Genomic DNA, 21,648 nt, shown 5'->3' with positions numbered 1-21,648 from the left:
TTTATAGAGTTGAAGGTTTTATTCTACTAAATTTTACTCAGTGCTATTGGATAAATTTTATAAACAGTAAAGAAATATCACATTAAAAAATTTTTAAAAAGTAGTCATTTTACCTACATTTTTAGTCATTTTTCCTTTATTCAAATTAAGATGTAAAAACATAAATTCTTTCTGTCATATAATTGCCTTAATTACATAAATCAAACAATTTTATATTCAAAAAAGATAAAATAAAAAATATCATATTATTATACTGTAAAGATTTTTAAATAAAAATATTAAAAATTTAACAACTTTGAAAAATAATTATTATTTTCCAAAAAATAAATTATTTTTACAATCTTACAAAACATAAATTTTAAAAAATCATTAATTTCTTCCCTACCTTAAATGAACTAAAATTTTAATTGAATTTTTCTAAAATACCATGGACGTTATTGGTGAAAAAATTATTAGTTTCTTGCAATTTGAAGTACAATAAAGAAAGGAAAAGGAGATTCTTATAAGATACTCCTCCTATTAATTTCTCAAGAAACCCTTTTAATTTTTACCGACTTTTCAAAGAGCTAAGTATTATTTTCGGTCGTATGGTGGATGAATTCTCTTTACGTTTTGAGATATAAGGAGTACGAAAATACAGTTTATTTAAAACCGAGTTTATAGATACATATATAAACTGGATTTTAAGGCTATGTGTAAAAGTTTGTGGCTCGAAAATTTCCAAAACTACTAGATCAATTTCTCTGAAACTTATATGTGCTGTAGTATTGTATCTGAAGTTGAACATGTGAAAATTTTATGAAGATTGGTTTAGTTGTTCTTAAGTTACGTTAAATTTAAGTGGTGAGCGAGTTGAAACTTTATTTTTGTTTTTTTCACTGTAGTGCTTTTTTGACGTGTAATTATTTTTTAGAGGTTAAATGACAAATGAGTTTATACTTTTTCAAAAGGAAACAAAATAAAATAACTAAAAATCAGTCTTCTTGCGCATAACTACATAAGAATGTTTATACTAGATCCTTATTTTTCAACACGATGCAAGCATAAATCTCTATTTAACTTGGGGAAAAAGATTTCAAACTCATTTGTTTTACACTACAAAATATAAAAAAAAAATGTGATGTGGACACTACATGACTTCCTTTTACACCTGTTAAATTACATATACACATTTTTTTGCTGCAATATTCAATTATACTCAAGAAAAATGGCGCTAAAAATTCCCTTAGCATTTTATACTAATTTATATATTAATTTGTTTCACGTCGCACCAGTAGATATGTTGGTGTAAGTGAAAACAAGTCGGATCCGTAACCATGCACACATTGGTTCGAATCCGACTTCATATACATATAATTTTAACATATTTTTTTTTTAATTTAAATATATTTATTTATTGATAATTATTAATCTCTGCTTGTAAAATTCTTGAATTCAAATGAAAAGTACACAAAATTTTATTTCGCTAATAACTTCTGTTTTTTTTTTTCATTTATTATTTTTTTTCTGTATTATTATTGAATCAATATTTATTGTTAAACGTTTTTTTTTACAATCAGAGTTTAATATCTATTAATAAATCAATAAATTTAAATTTAAAAAAAAGTTAAAAAAAATATATGTATATGAAGAGGGATTCGAACCGATGTGAGATTAAATAAGATTTAAAAATATCTTATGAAATTTATACACTCTTGTAAGTTTTTTACTGACCGCTCTTTTCTGTAAGATGCCACAGAACCTTAGTAAACAAATAAAATAAGCATGTGCAACAAAAAAATATACAATTGCTGTTATTTATTTCCCTATTAAATTTCTATTTTTATTGTACTAATTAACGATTCAGTTGGGATGAATACTAATGTACCTTATAATACGTCCTTATCTCACAAACACACATCTATATATATTTAATAATTAAACGAAAATTTAAAAAGTTTAATCACCTTGGCATAAACCAAGGTGAATAAAGCAAGCAGATGAAATCATAGCATTGCAATGTGTTATGCGGTTAGCAAAGATGATGTCATCTCACCCGCTGTCAAAGTAGTCAATTCAATATGCACGATTCTATATTAAATACAGTATTTATTTACTGTACTAATCCTTGTGTCACGAAACTGTGCTGCAGATATAAATATGAATTCAGCATACATGAGTCACAGTAGTTAAGGATGAATTATTTGATAACTTCCACGTGCTAGTACAATTATTGTTTTATGCGTTTAATAATGTTCAGTAAGATATCACTCATCTGGCGCCATGGCTGCCGTTGATAAGCAGTTAAAAATATTTTGAGTCTTTATAAAGAGCACAATCAACGCTTTTATAAAAGATTTGTCAACTGGGGTGAAAGCCCCGGCTGAAAAAGGTAAACGATTAATAGTAACACAAGTAGGAAGTAAAAATTGGTTTTTGAACAGTGGTAGTATTTGAATCCAGATCTTCCCAGAGTATCACGATGAAATGAATGGTGACAATTGTATGCAACGATTTAATTGTTGAAAGGATCCCTCATAGTAATGAATTATGCGCCGTACCATTGCCTGAAAACTGAAAAATTTCCAAACGCTTCGACCCGAAAATCGGAAATTGTCAAATGGTTAAAATCGAAGAATATCGCGTACACCGAAAACATGTTAAAAGTAGAACTTATTAGATTAGTAAAATCAGTCAAACAAAAAAAAAAATCAATATAAAGTAGATAGAATAGCAAAATTAAAAAAAATGTGTCGTGTTACGTCTTCCTCCATACCATTGCCACTTTACTCGATAGAAATGATATTGGAACAAGTCAAACATTGGGAGTAATAACACAACATTTAAGTTAAGTGATGTAAAAAATCTATTGATAGAAGATGTTAATGAATAGGTCCAAGTAGTTGGAAAAATTGTTTTCAACATGTATAAAGAACAAAGTATGAGAAGCGGACAGTTACTGTGAAAATATTATTGAAGATATGATAAATTTTGAAAACGATGTCAATAGTTCAATAGACAACAGCTTATCGGGTACTGAAGAAATACATTGAGGTAACAAATATTTTTTCTATTCTACTTGATGAAATTTTAACATAGCCGTAACGTATTTTCTTAATTTTTTTTATTTTTACATACAAATGAGATAATTTAATGTATCATTTTAGCAAAATTTTCTACTTTTTGTATTACCACTTATTTTTACTCCATTTTTATGTTAAAATTAAAGAGAAGTGTTTCTCGATGGATTGCGCTAAATTAAATAATTTTTATTAATTTGTTGTTTCTTATTATTTATCTACCGATTTTTACACACTTAATTACTTGTTAGTAAATAATATATTTCATTCCATACGATTTTTACGGATGTTACAAACAGTTTCCTCGAATAAATCTCAAAATCAATTGATTTTTTTTTTTTTAATTACATTTATCCGACTTTTACTTAAGTGAATAAATCTAATTTTAAAGGAGTTGAGTCATCCACCAAACTGGAAACGAAAATCTAATACTAGACCCTTGTGTGTAAAGGTACAGTAAATAAACTACTTGGTAATTAAAAAATTATTTTATAACTGTTTTTTTTTTTTTATTTTGGTGCTAGTTATGTTGTTTAAATACTCTTGTCCAAATTCATAGCATCGTGATACTGAGATGTCTTTCACTAATCCAAACAGAATTTACACATGGAATTATTTATTTTAATTATGATCTGTTCATTAACAAATTTTCAATAAAATTGTAAAATTTCCTTTATTTCTGTTATATAACCTTACTGATCAAGCTAATAATACGATCTGTTATCAAAAAATACAGCGATATTAAAAAGAAATCCGATTTCAAACACATATATATTTCATAATAAAAGTGTTTACAATTACGTACTATATAAAATGTTTAAAAGTTTGCTTAATACGTTACAAATGTTCTACATTCCCTCCATCCGCAGTACGGATAACATCAAAAGCTGAATTCTTCCACAACGCGTCTCAGGCAGTCTTTTGTTACAGAAGTTATTCCATCTGTTATCCTGGTTTTCAACACATCCAAATAAGCATGTAATGGCGAAATATAAGCATTTTGTTTCAGATATCCCCTGGGGATCTTGGGGGCCAAGAGTTTTGTGCCAAGTTTCGGGGGTTCTGTACGCCCTATCCAGCGCTGAGGCAATATTTTATTTAGAAACCGACGAACTCGGTTGTGCCGAAATGGCGGGGTTCCATTTTGCTGAAAAACGAATTCAAAATCTTCATTTAGTTGTGGATAAAGCCAGTCCTGCAGTATCTCAACTTAAGAATACCCTGTTTAGTCCACTAAATTACATTTGGAGAAAAAAAATTGTTACCTGAACTTTTATAAGTGGAAATGGTAAAGGAGCTTATAATAAACATAAAAAAATAAATGCGTTAGCGGTAGTGATGAAGAGGTGATTTGGGGGGTTGGGGAGGGTTGAAAAAAAATTTTCCAATTAGATTTTTGCATGATCTACAACTTTTGTAGAGGTCACTTTTTAACATAATCTCAAAATTTCCGAGAAAAATGCGAAAAATCTTATTTTTTGTTTTTTTTATATTCATTTCCGCAAAAATAATTTAATTTTAACAAAACTTGGTTAAAGTATACCTTTCTGTGTCTTAAATAACCATAAATTTTTTTGACGTCAACTTTCGCCGGAAATCGCAATAATACCATTTTTCATCCTCCCAAATCAACCATTCCTACCCAAGCATTTATTTTTTTTACGTTTATTATAAGCCCCTTTACCATTTCCACTTATAAAAGTCCTGGTAATAACTTTTCATCTCTAAATGAGTTCTTTCGATCGATTGCTGTTTTTCCTTTTAAAAAAAGGGCCACACATTTTTGTAAACAAAACCGCACAAAAAACAGTAACTTTTGGTTAATTTCACTTCTGCTGTACAATATCGTGTGGATTCTTAAGTCCCCGTATGCAAACGTTGTGACGTGAAACTTTACCGTTTAAATGAAATTTTTCTTCCTCACTAAAAATTAACCGCGGTAAGAACCTACCGTCTACCATATAATTAAGAGCATACCACAGTAAATTTTACGTTTTCTTTTCGTTCTTTACGCGAATAGCTTACACCAGTTGTAATCGTATGGCCTGAAATGCAAGTGTCGTCTTAATACACAGTAGTCATATGAGTTATCCTCAAATTCTTGGCTTGGGCGACGAGAGGACTCTTTCGGGCTTTGGTGAAAAGCCTCTTGAATTCCTTGTATAATTTCCTCTGAAGTGCGTGGTTGCTCTGAACTCTTCCCCTTATATAAACATCCCTCATTCTTCAAATTGTTTATACCAGCGATGAATATTCTTAATCAATATGGATCAACCCTAAAACGCTGTCGAAACGCACGCTGAACCGTTATTACTGACTCTGTCGTGCAAAATTTTATAACACAAAACACCTTCTGTTGCAGACACCATGCTGTTTATTACTGAGGTTAGTAGCCGTTTGAGCGCTAATATTCCAAACTGACGCCGGTATTAGAAACTCTAGGATACGTAAACCATTTGAAAGTATGTGGTACATTTCACAGTATTGTCACGTGTTCTGCGGCTTGATCAGGATAATGAGAGGTTGTTGACAATTTAGAATGTTTATATAATTACAGTTTATTGGTTTAAAATGCTCAAATTACAACCAGGCAAATTAATAATAATAACAATGATGATAAATACAGTAATGATATTAATAATATTAATAATAATAAGTGACAATAATAAAACAATTAATGAAACCACAAATATTAATATAGTAATTACAACTACAATAATAGTCAGCATTAATAGTGAACGATTATTAAATGACAAAACATAACACAATCAAAACAGTAAGCATGACATAAAAACAGAGAAAACTACATAACGTAATCAGCAAAGATAATAATCAAAATATTACATATAAATAGTGATAAATCTCATTAGTAAATAATAAATTCAGATCACACGCAAGATCAAGCTAGAGAACTTATCGAGTTCAAAATAAATAATCATTCGAATTTATTCCAGGTATATAAACAGAAAACTAGTATTTCAGTAATAAACTAGTATTAACAAAAGAAACCGCTAGTCTTAACCCTTTTCAACCACTAGTCTTATATTAAAAAATTACCGTATAGTATTCACTTGCCATCCTTTGCTATCAACCCTAACAATTTATGAATCAAGTCTATTGCATTATTACTTTCACTTATACAGTGTCCCATATAAAACGCATCCCAACCTTATATCGGTAGGTATTGAAATAATAAAAAGGCACGTGTAAATGTAAATGTAATTTTTATTATTACCATCCATTACCTTACACTTAGAGTAAATGTTGAAAGTGGCCCCCATCTTCTTGAATACAAGCTTCAATTCTTTTTACAGCGTTTCTTGCAACTTTTTTCAAAGTTTGTGGCTGGATATTTAATTCAGTTTGTTCAATATTGATTTCCAATTGTTCAAGTGTTCGTGGTTTGTTGCTATAGGCTTTTTCTTTGAGTTAACCCCGTAGAAAAAAATCCGCCGCAGTCAAATCTGGAGATCTTGGTGGCCAAAAGCCTAGACCGATAACACGATTAACAAAGAATTCCTCAACGAAATCAGAAGTTGAACCTGCGTAGTGCGATGTCGCACCGTCATGTTGTAGCCAGCAGTGTCTGTCTTCCTCTTCCAAGAGTGCGATGAACTGAAATAAACTATCCTGATACCGTTCTGCATTAATGGTGTACTCGAAAAAAATAGGACCTATTATTTTCTTCCGCGATATCGCGCACCACACGCCCAACTTCTGCGGGTGTAATTGTTTTTCGTGATAAACGTGGGGATTTTCAGCACTCCAAATTCGACTGTTTTAGCTGTTTACGTAGCCATCCAAATGAAACCGAAAAATCTGTGAAAAATAACGAATCCATAACATTAATTACCTCACGCAGAAATCGACGGAACCGATGACAATATTGTAGCCGTTTTTCTTTGTCGGGCTCAAGAAGTTGATGAACCGTTTGAATGCGATAAGGTCGTAATTGTAATTGTTTGGTCGCCCGATGAACAGTTGATTTAGACAAATTAATTTCAGCAGACAAACGTCTGATCGATTTATTTGGTGAGGCGAATAATCGGTCTTTGATTTCAGTGACTGTATCTGTATTCAACACTGACGCAGATCTTTTGTGTTCCTTGTTATTAACAGAACCGGTCTCTCTAAATTTTGCAACTAACCTTAATACTGATGTTTTGTTAGGAGCTGGTTTATCTGGGTACTTATGGCGAAACAAATCTTGCACTGCATCCACTGATTTCGTACTGAAGTACGACTCAACAATGAAAGCACGTTCATTTAGCGAAAACACCATCTTGTCTCTAGCAACACACTGAACGCTTTGATTGCATTGTTGTTACTGTCGGTAGTGTTCTACTGCGTCGCCGCGATGTTCAGATGTTGGACGAGTCCATTTCAGTAACGACTAGGGGAGTAAGCTTGACTTTTGAAATTTCATGGATGAGTGATTGATGGGTTGCGTTTTATATGGGACACCCTGTAGTTTTACTGTAACTCATCGATAGTATTTCTCGGTTACTGGAATTACTCGTGGCGTCACCTTAATCGTATCAAACTGGATACTCTCCTCGCTGGACTGACACCTCGAAGACTCACACCTGTGACTCTCCACGCTGGATCGTCGCAGTAAGTTTCGCTAGATTGGTTCACAGAACTCACACAATTGGATGCCCAACCCACACGATTTCACATAACTCGCAGCCGCTCCTCGCTGAGCTCTCAGAACTGCCCTTGCGGGACCAACGCCGTAACGCCTCCAGACTGGTTCTAATAGAACTCTCCTCTAGATGGTCTTACCCTGACTATTTATATTTCTAGCCTCTTTACCTACCGGACCGAACCCAAGTCGAAGCATGAGAACAGTCGACCGAGGCTTTTGTTCTAATAAATTCCAAACCTGGATTCTTCTACCGTAAAACAGGTATTCATTTTGTCTTAGAGGGCAGTATAACAAAGGACAATTGTTGTACTTTACAAAAAGGGTTCTTCTTTTTTGCCTTTTATGGATTTCTGCAATTATTATACTTTATATTACTTTCATAATAATTGGTAGGAATCCGTTACTCAGGCCCGCTACACCGCTCTTGTTACACTATCATTCACTGACCAGGTGTATTATTTTGAAATTGGGTCATTCTTTTTGATACACCTTGTAATACTACAAATACAGTTAAACAGTTATAAATAATAATAGTAATAATAATAAATTTTATCGCGACCTTAAAAATTAGGACAATAATAAAAACAACTCAGGGTAAAATAAAATTAATTATTTTTAAATCTAAGAATTATTACACATCATTTCATCTAAATAGAAAAACAATTATTAGCTAATTTACGTTAATTTTAAAAGAGAGCTTAATCTTACTGAAACTCAACAAAATATACCTTGTTGCTTTGGCTTTCAGCCCCAAATTGTTTAATCAAAACTCTTTTTGATTTGTGAATATCAGTCGAATAGTTTTGAAAATCAACTTTTCAAACACCAACATGATTTATTTTTATTGATTTGCTGTATTAAGAATACAAAAATAATGTGTTACTTTCTGTAAAACGAAAAGCTTAAATGAAAAACTTTACAAATCGGGAGTATTGGGAACTTTATACTGGACCTTTTTTCACACAAAAATTTGGAAAAAATTAATTTGGAGGAAAATTCATTTTAAAAATTTGATCAGAATTTTAAAAATAGTATCCCAACCTTTTAGTGATACCTTTAATCAACTTTATCTATTCTATTTATTTAACAGGAAAAATTACTTTTAACTTTACTAAGATTTAAATAAATGTTTCTTCATAAACGTCATACTTTTTTCTGTTCATAACGAATTATTAGAAAATCGAAGGTTTGTATTAAAACTATTTGTTCCTTCTAGACGAACACGTACTTTTATTATTTATTTTAATTATTTTTTTTTTTAACTGTTCAAATATTAAGGGTATTTTAAGTAATAAAAGTTCAATTCGTACCGCAAATAATAATTAGCATCGACAATCTGGATATAATAAGCATAAATAGCAGATATCGCTAATTCGTGTAACCTCTAATAAAAAAGAAAATATGTAAATAATAAGTTATTAAAAAGAATAAGAGAATATAATTTAATATGTTCAATTATAAAGTATCATCTAAAATTACAAATAAAAATTAATTGCATCATATATATTACAATACGAGTTTTAATAATAACTAACAGTTATTCGACAGGTACGATTTTATAATGTATGAAAATCACACCTCTTTTATTACATGGTAAAAGTTATAATAGTTGCCGGAATAGCAGCACCAGAAAAAACTGCTATAAGAATAATTATATACAATTATTGCCAACAGGAACAAGTTCATCAATTCCAGGAAGACGAGCAAGGTCAGAATCTGCAAAGGAGTGACTGTATAATTTTATTACATTATAGATTATATACTACTGTAACCAAGAGATAAGAACTTACACTTGTTTCTTAGTTCTTTCTACCATACACGTTCTCTTTTTATCGTGAACACACTTCAGTTAAATATTTCCATTGCAGTTTTTCTTTCGTTGCAGTGTTCCTTTCAAATCAAATCATTTAGTTAAAATAAAGAACGAAATGATCACGATTTTATAATATTACAACAATGTTTTTCTTTATTAATAACGTGAGCAGAAATCTTGGTTACAAACTACAGAATAAATATTGTTCTCATAAATATTTCGTCCGGTAAACTTAATCTTTCAAAAACTTTTCAAAAGATTCTTTTTACTGAAAATGCTATTTGATACACTTAAAAATGAAATTTTTGTGATACAGATTGTTTTGTAATCCATACCCTCAAAACGTTTTTGTGAAATGAATTTGTAAAATCAATTACTCAACTGCCGAAAACTACGTTTTTTATAATTAGTATGAAAATCACACGTTTTTTTATTGCATTGTAAAAGTTATAACTGAGGCCGGTATAGCAGCATCAGAAAAAAGGCTGCTGTTAGAAAAATTATTATACTATTATTACCAACAGGAACAAGTTCATCAGTTTCAAGAGGACGAGCAAGGTCAGAATCTACAAAGGGGTAACTACCACATTAACATGGAAATCATCAGTGATAGCAGGCCGATATTTTTATTAATTTACTAATAATATGGAATAGGTTAGTTTATTTAGGCTTTAACAACAAGCGGCTTGGATATGAGGTTACCGTGCTCTTTTTCATAATAAATAAATGAATGATTTTTTAAGAAGACCTTCTGAAAACTTTGCATTTTCCAACTGAAAAATTCTACAGCAAATTCAATTATTTTAGAATAAAATAAAAATTTATTGATAGAAAATCACGTCAAACCTGTATATAATATTAAAATGGATAAATCGTCAGTTATCTGGAGAAGATATTAAGGATTTACGTCTTCGTTTTGTAGTCTGAAATCGTATTTATCACCATTTTGAATTTTTGCCTATAAGCGATACTACATAACAAGATAACATATTAAAACATAAAGATTCAAACACAAGATTACATAAAAAAAAAAAACAGTCGATTTTGTTTCTTTCTGATCTGCAGACAATATTTTTGGAACAATATGTAGGCAAATACGATATATCTTTAGAGTATTGTAGACAATACTATAAGGCGTGTGAGAAAAGTAATGAGACTGAATTTTTACTTACCAAAGTTTTTATTTTTTTCAAACAATATTATCCCCTTCAAAGTAGTTCCCTTGGGCAGCTATACACCGGCGGAGTCGTTGTTCCCACTCCTGGTAGCAGCGCTGGAAGGCTTCAACTGGTAGGGCTTTTAACTGGTCGGTCACAGTCTTTTGAATATTGTCCAGAGTTCCAAAATGACGTCCTTTTAAGACATGTTTCAATTTCGGGAAAAGGAAAAAGTCACAAGGACACAAATCAGGTTAATAGGGGGGTTGGGGAACCGTAGGAATGCGTTTTGAGGTCAAAAATTCCCTGATGGAAATGACCGTGTGACACGGGGCATTGTCGTGATGAAGCATCCACTTGTCTGCAATGTCGGGTCTAAGGCGAATCACTCTTTTCCTGAGCCTTTCAAGGACACCTTTGTAAAACACTTGGTTGACAGTTTGTCCTGGAGGAACAAATTCTTTATGCACGATACCCCTCTGTCAAAAAAGCAAATCAGCACGGCTTTGATCTTTTATTTGCTCATTCGACATTTGTTCGGTAGAGGAGATGACGGAGTGTACCACTCTTCGCTTTGCCGCTTTGTTTCAGGATCGTACTTAAATATCCAGGATTCATCACCTGTGATCACACGATTGAAGAATTCTCAGTCGTTGTCAATCCTCTCAAGAAGATCAACGCACACGTTTCTTCGATTGTCCTTCTGTTCCGTTGTGAGGTTTTTCGGCACCAATTTCGCACAAAACTTTCGCATGTCCAAATCGTCTGTCAAAATTTGATGTACGGTGAGAGTGTTTAAATTTAAATATTCACTCATCATCCTTATTGTTAAACGACGATCTGATCTCACAAGAACCCTCATACGCTCAACGTTTTCGTCAGATTTTGAAGTTGAAGGTCTCCCTGAGCGAGGTTGATCTTCAACATGTTCTCAGCCTTCCAAAAATGATTTGTGCCAGCGGAAAACTCTTGATAAGCAAAACTCTTGTGCTCTTGCTAAGCAATGTTCCCCATAGGCCTGTTTCAACTTTTCAAAGGTCACACTTGCGGATTCCCTAAGTTTAACACAAAACTTGATTGCACAACGTTGCTCTAAATTCCGATGCTCCATTTTCGTAACACACAACAAAAACACAACTTCACTGATGGCGCTGTCAAAAATAATGTGCTAGCTGAACAGAGTTGAAACTAGTACTGAGCATGTGGAAGGGATGAACAAACTGGTCTAGCACAGACCGGTAGACAGCGTTGCCAGATCGCTCTCAGTGTTACCAATCTCATTACTTTTCTCACACATCTCGTATGTCAGCTTATCATCATTACCCAACTTTGATGTTATTTTCTCAAAGATTTTCATCGAATCACTCCTTACATCCACAATGTTATCTTAATTTTTCAGTTAGAAGGCGCCCCACTGTGAACATCATCACAAAAATACTACACAAAACTTTTGCTTTCCCACCCATAAACGTGTGATGTTTTTTAATCATGTCGTTTCACAATGAGCTTTATAACTTTTAATAAAACGAAAGTTGTTAATATTTTAAGTCTGTTCAATCTCCAACTACGATGAGAGCAACTCACTTACCCGAATGTTCGGTTGTTTCTTTTCTTCAAGAGAGAAAAACGCGTTGATGGCAATATTGTATCTTGAATGCAATTTATGAAACAATAAGTTTTGTCAGTTAAATTTTTTTTACAACTGCGACCTTCTTACATAAGAGACGTGACTAACTTTATACTATGACGACCAGTTGTGATTTTAAATTTACTTTTTACATAATTTAATTTTAGCGATATAAATTGAAGAATAACTTTTCCTGAGGATGGTTGAATGACCGAAAGTACTAGAAAAGAGACTGCGAACAAATTGTTGGTAAGGTTATATTTCATTTATTTATATATAAATAATAATTTTTCTGTCACGATTTCTCAGTTCCCGAGACCTTTTGAAATTTTCTTGTATATTTAAAGCCCTGTTATTAAAGGCTCTTATTTGATACTCCCTAAATAAGTTGCAAATATTAATTAATAGATTGCTCCTAAGTTAAACGAATAGTTTCCTTCTTTATAATATCATCCAAGGAAATTACTACAAATTTTCTTTCAGACTTCTAAGCTGTTCAACTTATCACTGGATGAACGCATAAACAGGAAAAAAATACATATATTTATTTATTTATATAAATGCCGAGATAGCCAATTCGGAAATAATTATCTATTAATTTTTTTTTTTTTTTCTTAAAGACTTCGAAGGCACCTAATGCACGGATTAATAAGCACAATGTTATTCTCCTATAATTTTCTGAAGGTTTATAAATCTATACAAATGAGTAATATAAATTTTATCATAGAAAACTTTTAAAAAATCTTCTATCAATTTTTATTTTAAATAATATTCAAAGCTTTTATTAAACTGTGTATTGTACTTATTCTATTATTAAACATATTTTTATGATTTTTATTTAAATTTTTTTTTTATATTTATTAAAACAAGCAAATTTTTATATCTTATTTGGAATGTAGCCAAACATGTAACTTTCTATCTATAATTAGCTAATAAGTAAATAATATAACATAAACCCAATAAATATAATAAACAATAACACAATATAATACAATAACACTATAAACATAAATATATAATTCATTTTTTTCATCATTTTAAACTACAGAAATATTTTCAGAACAAGCTAACATTTCCTCTTGTGTTTCTTCGAACAATATGTACATCATATTTTATAATTACTTTTCCTTGGCACATTACAAACTGTCTTCGTCTAATGTCACTTGCATTCTTTCTTGATAAAATTATTTAAATGAAAATTGTTCGAAAGATAGAATCGCAATAATTGTTATAATTTTTTCCCCGTGTATATTATAACCTTATATTAAGCAATTTTAATAATTATTATTTGAAGTTAAAAAGGAAGTTCCCCTGATCGCCTCTTCGTAATTTTTTTTCCGATAATTTAAATAGAAGATTTTTAAGCAAAAGTTAATTTACTTATGTGTATGATTTCAAGATGGTTTTCATTTTCTTTGTACCGTTGTTTAGTATTAAATTTTTATAATCTAATTATATTCAACCCGATGATTTACAGCACAATATAAACCTAATAGTTTGCAGCCCGATGTCATGTTAATTTTCAAGTATTTTTGAGCACAGATTTGAGAAAACTAATCGGAAATTTATAGTTGATAATATAACTCAATTAATTAATTACGCAGAAAATGAGGGAAAAAGTAAAAGTACTATTTAATAAGGAAATTCATATTCTATATTCAATAGAGCCTTAGCTCACACACGGTAGTAGTCTTAACAATCTTTTCTTTTCTTTTTTTTACCAAAAAGAAGGTTTCTCGCCTGTGCGCTTATTACGATTTCTTTTTTTTTTTTTTTTTTTAATAGGGTAATGTTTTTTATAAGCTTTATCACATTTTAGATGTATTTTCAAAAATATAATATAACCTATTTTTTTTATTTAAATCACTGGAAAGAGTAGAAATTTATAGAAATAACTATTGAAAAAGCATTATTTCTTTACAATCTTCGACCAGTTATTTGCAATAATCATAAATTTATTCCCGCTTTCATCATCAGTTATTTTAAATAACAGACATATTACAGGCTAAATATATTCAAGGTTGTAGTATTTTAAGTACACAAAACATCGCATAAAATTAAAATTATTATTACCTTGGTAATATCAATAATAAAAAAATTACTAAAAGAATGGACAACTATCTGCTTACGAGTATCTTCTGCTATCCTGAAAAATTGATATATTCATTTCTATTAATTTTGTTCTAATAATTTTTCACTTGTTAAAAAATTCTACGAATCTGTGATCTTAATTTTTATTAAATATTGTAATTTTTTGAAGTGCCAGGTAACTTAGTGTACAGTGGTATTAAAGTATGGAAATGGCGTCATATTCCAAAATTGAAAACTATTAGAAAGTAGAAACAAGTGCAATCTATATAGTTATAAAATTACTACTTTATGGTTATGTTTGAAATTTAGTCCGCCATATTGAATCAAACATTTTTTTTTAAGTAGGATATGTCATAGATAATTTTAATGCTTGTGAGATAAACGATGGTGAAACCCGTTTATTGATAATTTTCTGGTTGTAGGCAATCAAAGTTGTAAAAAGGGAAAAATTGCGGTACTAATAAAACGAGGTAAAACGCCCCACAGTAATTTTTTTATTTCGTATTATTTTCAGAATTATATCCAAACTTTACATATTATTACATATAAATTTTAAACAGGTAATGTTGGAATTAACAGCGGAAACACTAATAATAACAGCCTTCACAATAATAAATAACACTGATAATAAAACACAATAATTAGTAATTTGTAACCCTACTACAAATTAAATGCTTGGGTCAACTGATATTATTATCTTATTATTATTATTATTCTTATTATTTATTTTTTGTTATAGGAAATAACAAGCAGGTTTTGACCGTTTGATCCGTAACTCCTACTCCTGTATTGTAGTGGGCTATTTACCAACTCCAAAAAAGAGAATGTACTGTAAGTGAATTGCAATTTATGCAAAGTTACTTCAGTCATCGGAATGTGATTATAACCTCATGGCTGCCTTCGCGAGGTTGGCAAGACGCTGTCTAAGTCATGTCCCCAGGGCAGCGTGCAGGGGCCATTATTGTGGTGGTGGAGTTTGATTCTCTCCTGCAGAGGTTGCCCAGCGGATGTTGCATCGTAGCTTATGCTGACGATGAACTCCTACTGGTTGAAGGAAGCTCGCGGAGGGAGGTTGAACTCCGAGCCACCCGGGCTTGAGCTGTGGAGTCATCAACACAAGATGACGTTTAGCCCGGAAAAGACCACGATGATGCTCCTCAAAGGCCGTTTGGCAGTGAGCCGGCGTGTCTGTGTTTCGATGGTAGGCCAGCGTATAAGTATGTTCAAATTCTGAAGTACCTCGGAGCGTTTCTTCATAAGAAACTGCAATTTAAGAAGCACCTTCAATACGTCGCGGAGAGGGCCTGCAATGCCTTCTTCGGTATTCGACGTGTGATCAATCCTGATTGGAGTCTTAACTTTAAGACCATGAACATCCTGTATAAAGGCGTGTGAGAGGCTATTATGCTGTAGCGGCGCCTGTTTTGGCTGACAGGCTAAAATATAAAAGTTATCGGGACATATTATTAAGGACTCAACGCCTAAAATTGTTAACGGTAACGGGTGGTTACCGTACTATTTCACGGAAGGCAGTCATGGTGATTGCAGAGGCGTGAAACCTAAAAACGTAATTTCGTCTGAGAAGCAGCAGCGGTATGTTGCTAAGAAGTCCGGCGAGTTGACTTCGGATAAAGTTCGAGAGATTGAACAACATGGCAATGCCTTGTGGCAGACCAGATGGGATGAGACAGATGGTGGACGTTATACGCATGATCTCTCTACAAATGTTGTTGGTTTACGGGACGCCTCTTGGGTGCACCCCAATAATATGTGACGCAATTTCTTTCCGGCCATGGTGCTTTTAGAGACAGACTGCAGAAATTCGACCTGGTAGATTCTCGGATGTGGTCTCAGTATGGACAATTGGACTACACCTACCATGTTCTATATGAGTACTCGAAGTACGAGTTAATGCGTCCGGAAACTATCTGTCGGCTTGATCTTATCGGACCAGTGTAAACTGGAGGAGCCAGGGAGAATGGGCAATAGTGGAGAGTTTTATAGTGAACTTAGTAAACAAAAGGATTGCTGACGAGATCTAGAGCTCTGCTTGTATTTTTCTTGTATTCTGTTTCTGTTGATGTTTTGTTTTATAAATTATTTTTTTGCTCTTTGTTTTATTTTGTTTCAATGTTACCGTGTTGTTTGTCCCGTGTAATATTTTTATTTTCGTGTTGTGTGTTGAACTCACTTTTACCTTCTACGGGTAGCTAGTTCATTTCCTTTGATTAGTTAGGTCCTTTCAGTCTTACTTAAGACTCGGTGAGATGTGTTTTGAGTTCATTAAATATGTCACTTGTGGCATTCGCATCGGTGGCATCCTGGCCAAGGCGGACTGGTATATGTCAAAAGCCGAGGTTTCGAAGATGACCACCGGTAAAGCCCATAAGGGCTCGGAACGGAGGGGGTGGCGGAGGCTGTCTTCCCTTACGGGTTCAGGATGTATAATCATATTTACTGTACAATATTACATCAAATATTATGGATATAATATTTTACATCCATAATACATATAAATAACTGTTAGAGAAAATAAAATAATGGTAAAAAAATTAATATTGGAAATGTCATTGATCAGGATATCTTATGAAACAAAATGGCAATTACAATCAATGTTATTAATATTCATTAAATTAAGAAAAAACCAAAAATGTATGTCATTTAAAAATTCACTTGTGTTGAATCTAAAATTTTTTTTCAAAAATGTGGTTTTTGAAATTCAATGAAACTTTAGTCAATTTTTTTTTTTCACTCAGCATTAGGAATGCTGAATATAATTCGACGTGATATATCATTTTTTACATGAAATTACATGCAATACATGCAAGAAACATAGAAACCTAGTTGGAATGCGTGTTATTAAGCATGTAAATAATGTGTCTTGTTAGTACGAAACAATTCTGAGGTGAGTATCTTATACCAGGTGGACTAAAATTCTGTTCTGTATTTACTTATTAGAAAATAGTTAATAAAGAAATGTTTTTTATTACGTCCAATTCACATTGGAAGAAGTGTTAATAGTGTTATCCTTATCTTCTTATGCATTTAACAATTGAAGTACATTTTTTTTTTAATAAAGTTTCATCCTGATTTTTTAAATCAGGCCAAATATTTAAGTGCTTGAGATGGTTAAGGTCATTTGTATTTAAAGGAAATAGCATGTCTTTTTTGTTTGATAAGAATGAAATATTGCAAGGTGTCAAATTACACGAATGTGGTAGCTATTAAGCTGTTCCTTTGGTGACTAAAATTCATAAAATTTTTGATCGAGGTAATGTGTAATTCGACTCCTACCTTGCTCAAAACACACGGATGGCCTTAAAACACAGGGTTGTTTAATAGTTCAAAAATAAAAATAACAGTATCTAGCAGCAATTTCATAATCTTTATTGCTTGTTACAGTTCTGTTGAAGAAATAATGAAGATAATAATACTAAGTATTCAAACATCGAAATTGATGACATTAAGAAAAGACGAATGAAATTCTTTGGTCATCTCAATAGACTACCAGAAAATCGATTGACAAAGAGGGTAATAGAATATATAACCTCGCTCAAGAACTCAACACCTTGGATGGACAAACTTCGAAAGGACCGAAAAAACCCCAACGTAAGTCCAACAGACATTTTAAAAAGAGACACCTTCAGATACAAAGTAAACAAATGGGAAGTTACATCAGAGCATCCAAAACAAAAACAGTATAGACCAAAGTGGTCAGAAGAGCGTAAAGAAGCTTTTTCGGAAAGAATGAAAACTTATTGGAGCAACAAGAAGAACCGAAAGGAAAGTTGAGTTATTTGCTTAACGTCTTTCATTTAGTGGGAGAATTCGAAAATAATAATAATAATAATACTGACACTATTTTTTTTTTAAATTCCACAACGTTACTCTTAAAATACCTCGTAATGTATGATCTCCTCATCCTAAATCGTACCGCCTGGTTTCAGTTTCTAATTTTTTTTTTTTTTTAACGTAGGTCACAGTAATACAAATTTATCTAAAGCAATAGACCTGTTAATATAAATGCGTAAGAAGCATTCTTAGCAGTTTAAATTCGTTATCGTTTGTTTCTGAATGTAAAATTCAATAAAATTGTTTATGCATCGCATTTTACCACGTTTTATGTTAACACGATTTTCCCATCATTGCAAGTTTGAATGCTTATAATTCGATAGCAAAGGCAATAATAGAAAAATGGGGTTTACCATTGTTTTTCTCGTAAAATTTTAATTTGAAATCATGTGTCACATGTCCACCTTCCTATTTAAAAAAATTAAGTTTGATTCAATATGGTAGATCCAAGGTAGCGGACAAAAATTAAAAACCCACCATAATGCAGATTTTTTTACTATGTAAAACCCCATTTATTTCTGCCTCCAAATATCTCTCAGATATGCAGTATAAAGCTGTTTCCATACTTAAATATTATCCTATTTAACGTACTTATCATGCTTAAATATCAAATTTATATCTTAATTAAATATATATATATATATATATAGAGCCTACTACACTCCCGGTAACGTAAGAATTTCAACGAGGAGTCATAATCTAAATCGGTTCAGCCGTTGAGGTTCTACGGTGGACAAACATACATACACCCTAAATAAATTACACTCCTTTTTGGGCAGTCGTGTAAAAATAAGCGACTTTTTTTTAAATAATTAAAAAGTAATGCTATTTTAATTCGTCTTTAAATGTTGAATATTTTAAATTGGCACTACATTAAGTACTGTAATTAATATTAATTTGGTGTCAACCTGAAAAAGTTGAAGATTAAAGAACTGGAAAAGTAAAATCTTTGCTATTTTTAGTGCTTTTTAAACTCTTATTTATATTTTTTATTTTTATTTTATTAATAATTCTTAAATCCAAACTCAGATCACATTATTCACAGAATAATAAAAAATTCAGCCGTAAATATATTTGCTTAAACACGGATAAGAAAACATAATTATTTAACTAAAATTCTCAAAAAATTTGCAATATTCTTATCATGTACACTCTTGTTGTAATCTTAGGAATAATTAATGATATCTAAAAAAAATGTTTACAGAAAAAAATGTGAGAATTGAACATTAAATAAAAAAAACTTATCCCAATTAGGATAAATTGCAATAAATGTACATCCAAGTAAAATGCATCTTAATTAATCAATTATTTACAACAAAAAAATAAATCAATTGATACATTTTTTACCCGCGTTCGATTAAGAAAAAGAAGACGAACACATACATACATACATATACATATTTATATTGTGTACACTGCTGCATCCTTTCATGCTCAATTCATTTCTTAATTATTTGTAATTTTCAATTAATTACAACTTTGAATGGTAATAACATCATCCCATAGGGAATATGTTCCATAAAATAAAAAGAACCAAATAATTCAGTAAATAAATTCAGTAATTAAGTAAATATTTTCAAGATCAATAACTAATCTAATGATTTATCACTTAAATAATTACATTCAATGAAAAATATTAATTATTTTGAAATCCATTCATAATTATTATTAATAGTTATGACTGCAATAATAATTATGAAATTATTTCATTTTAAATTAACCATTTTTTTGCCACGAGTCTAAAACTTACCAGTTATAATTGTCGCAGTTATAAATACCGTTAATGAAGAAATACGTAATAAATTACACATACTGAAAAATAAATTTTCTTCCGTAAAACAAAAACCGTTCCGTCAAGTTGTTGAAGTCGCACTGAACCGGCTGGTGGTAAGGTAGATAAAAATTTGATAATAATGCATAATGAGAATCATTATTCCCTGCGTCATATGTACAAACGTAGGAATTCCAGCCAATGAAAGAACCGCGATACAGTCGCCTAGGAAGCATGCTATTAGTTGACCTTCACAAAAGATCCGATCGGTTTCTTTGAAGTCCTTTTACAAGATGCGATGGTTGAAGGTAGAGTTGTTGACCGGCGTCGATTACAAGATGTGATAAATTAAAGATTTACCATCCGATCATTAATTATTATAAGTCGTTCGATTTTAAACGTGATATCTCAGAAATGAATTATCAGATTTCATAAGATTTTTTATTAAAAATATATCTCTAATTAAATTTATTCTCTGAGTCGAACGCGAACTGTAATTTTATTTGAAGTTAAAAATTGCTTCAATTTTTTTTACATGATTTTTAAACGTAAGTCATAATAAAAGCCTATTTTTATATCTATTATTGCGAAAATCTTCTTATTTGCTGATAATTCCTCACAAAATTTGGGGCTAACATCAGAAATATTTTAAGGAACGATATGACTGTGTTATCGAATTCCATACGATTTATTAATGCAGCACATTTGGATTCAAAAATTTGACTTTTCATATTATATTTTTCGTCTATTTATGCCGTTTGGCTTATGCCACGTGGTATTTTTGTTTTTTTTAAGTTAAATTTTTTAATCCTGTTTTTAATTGTGGTTTTATTTCGCTTTTAGCATACGACGTAGGCGTTTTCCATTTACACTGTATTTTTATATTACGGTTGTTTAATTTCTAGGTGATATTTCTTAATTTAATTCTTTAATGTATAAATATCGTGTTCAAGTGTTAATGACGGATACTTCGTTTTGCGCCCAGGAATAAAAAACTCACATAATTTGTTACAAAATTGTTTGAAACTATCAAATCTTAGAAAGTATAACACGTAAATTTACGGAACCTGCTGTGATGACTTCGTTACGAATTCAGAACTATAAATAGTAATTAAAGTGAAATTATATCAAGTAGCTTTTATTAGATTTATTTATTATTTTGAATCTATTATAATACAGTGAGAATCATTTTTGTGATTTTTTTTACGTTCATACAAAATTTCCTTCGGTAAATAAAATATCAACCCCCAGTCTAAAACGTAAGCAACTTTTTTTAAAAAACGGCATGTAAAGGTAATGAAATTTAGTAATACAGAGTGATTTTAAATTGCACGGAAATTTCTCAGTAGTTAATTCTACAAAAAAAAAAAAAAGAAGAAAAACAGTTCATATAAACATAGGTCAGAAAACGGTTCGTTAGCGAGTTTCGGCTCGTGAAACATTTAGCCCTGATGTCTGCTTCCTCTGTGAAATTAAGCCGTACTAAAATTCTTGGTAAAAATACAATAAATTAACAATTAAAAAAAAAAAAAAATGTTTACAATAAAAACTTTTTGTTTCAATCACAATAAAATATTTATAACGACAAGAATTCAAGACTTAAATTATTAAAAGAATCAACGCTACTTTT

The 21,648-nt window shown here is 31.1% G+C and overlaps 1 protein-coding gene across 1 annotated transcript in view; it reads right to left on the bottom strand.

Moving 5' to 3' along the window:
- LOC142333310 (lysozyme 2-like) overlaps positions 1-20,158 on the bottom strand; it is a 36,404-nt gene extending 16,246 nt beyond the window's left edge. The window contains exon 1 of the mRNA XM_075380337.1: positions 19,998-20,158. Coding sequence (XP_075236452.1) covers positions 19,998-20,058 — 61 coding nt within the window. The 5' untranslated portion in view covers positions 20,059-20,158. The remainder of the gene's footprint in view (positions 1-19,997) is intronic.
- Positions 20,159-21,648: the final 1,490 nt, after the last annotated feature.

Source organism: Lycorma delicatula, chromosome 1 (genome assembly GCF_047948215.1).
Source record: "Lycorma delicatula isolate Av1 chromosome 1, ASM4794821v1, whole genome shotgun sequence".
Classification (NCBI taxonomy): domain Eukaryota; kingdom Metazoa; phylum Arthropoda; class Insecta; order Hemiptera; family Fulgoridae; genus Lycorma; species Lycorma delicatula.
The sequence above is the reverse complement of the archived record's forward strand: the minus strand, read 5'-3'. Positions and strand labels throughout refer to the sequence as shown.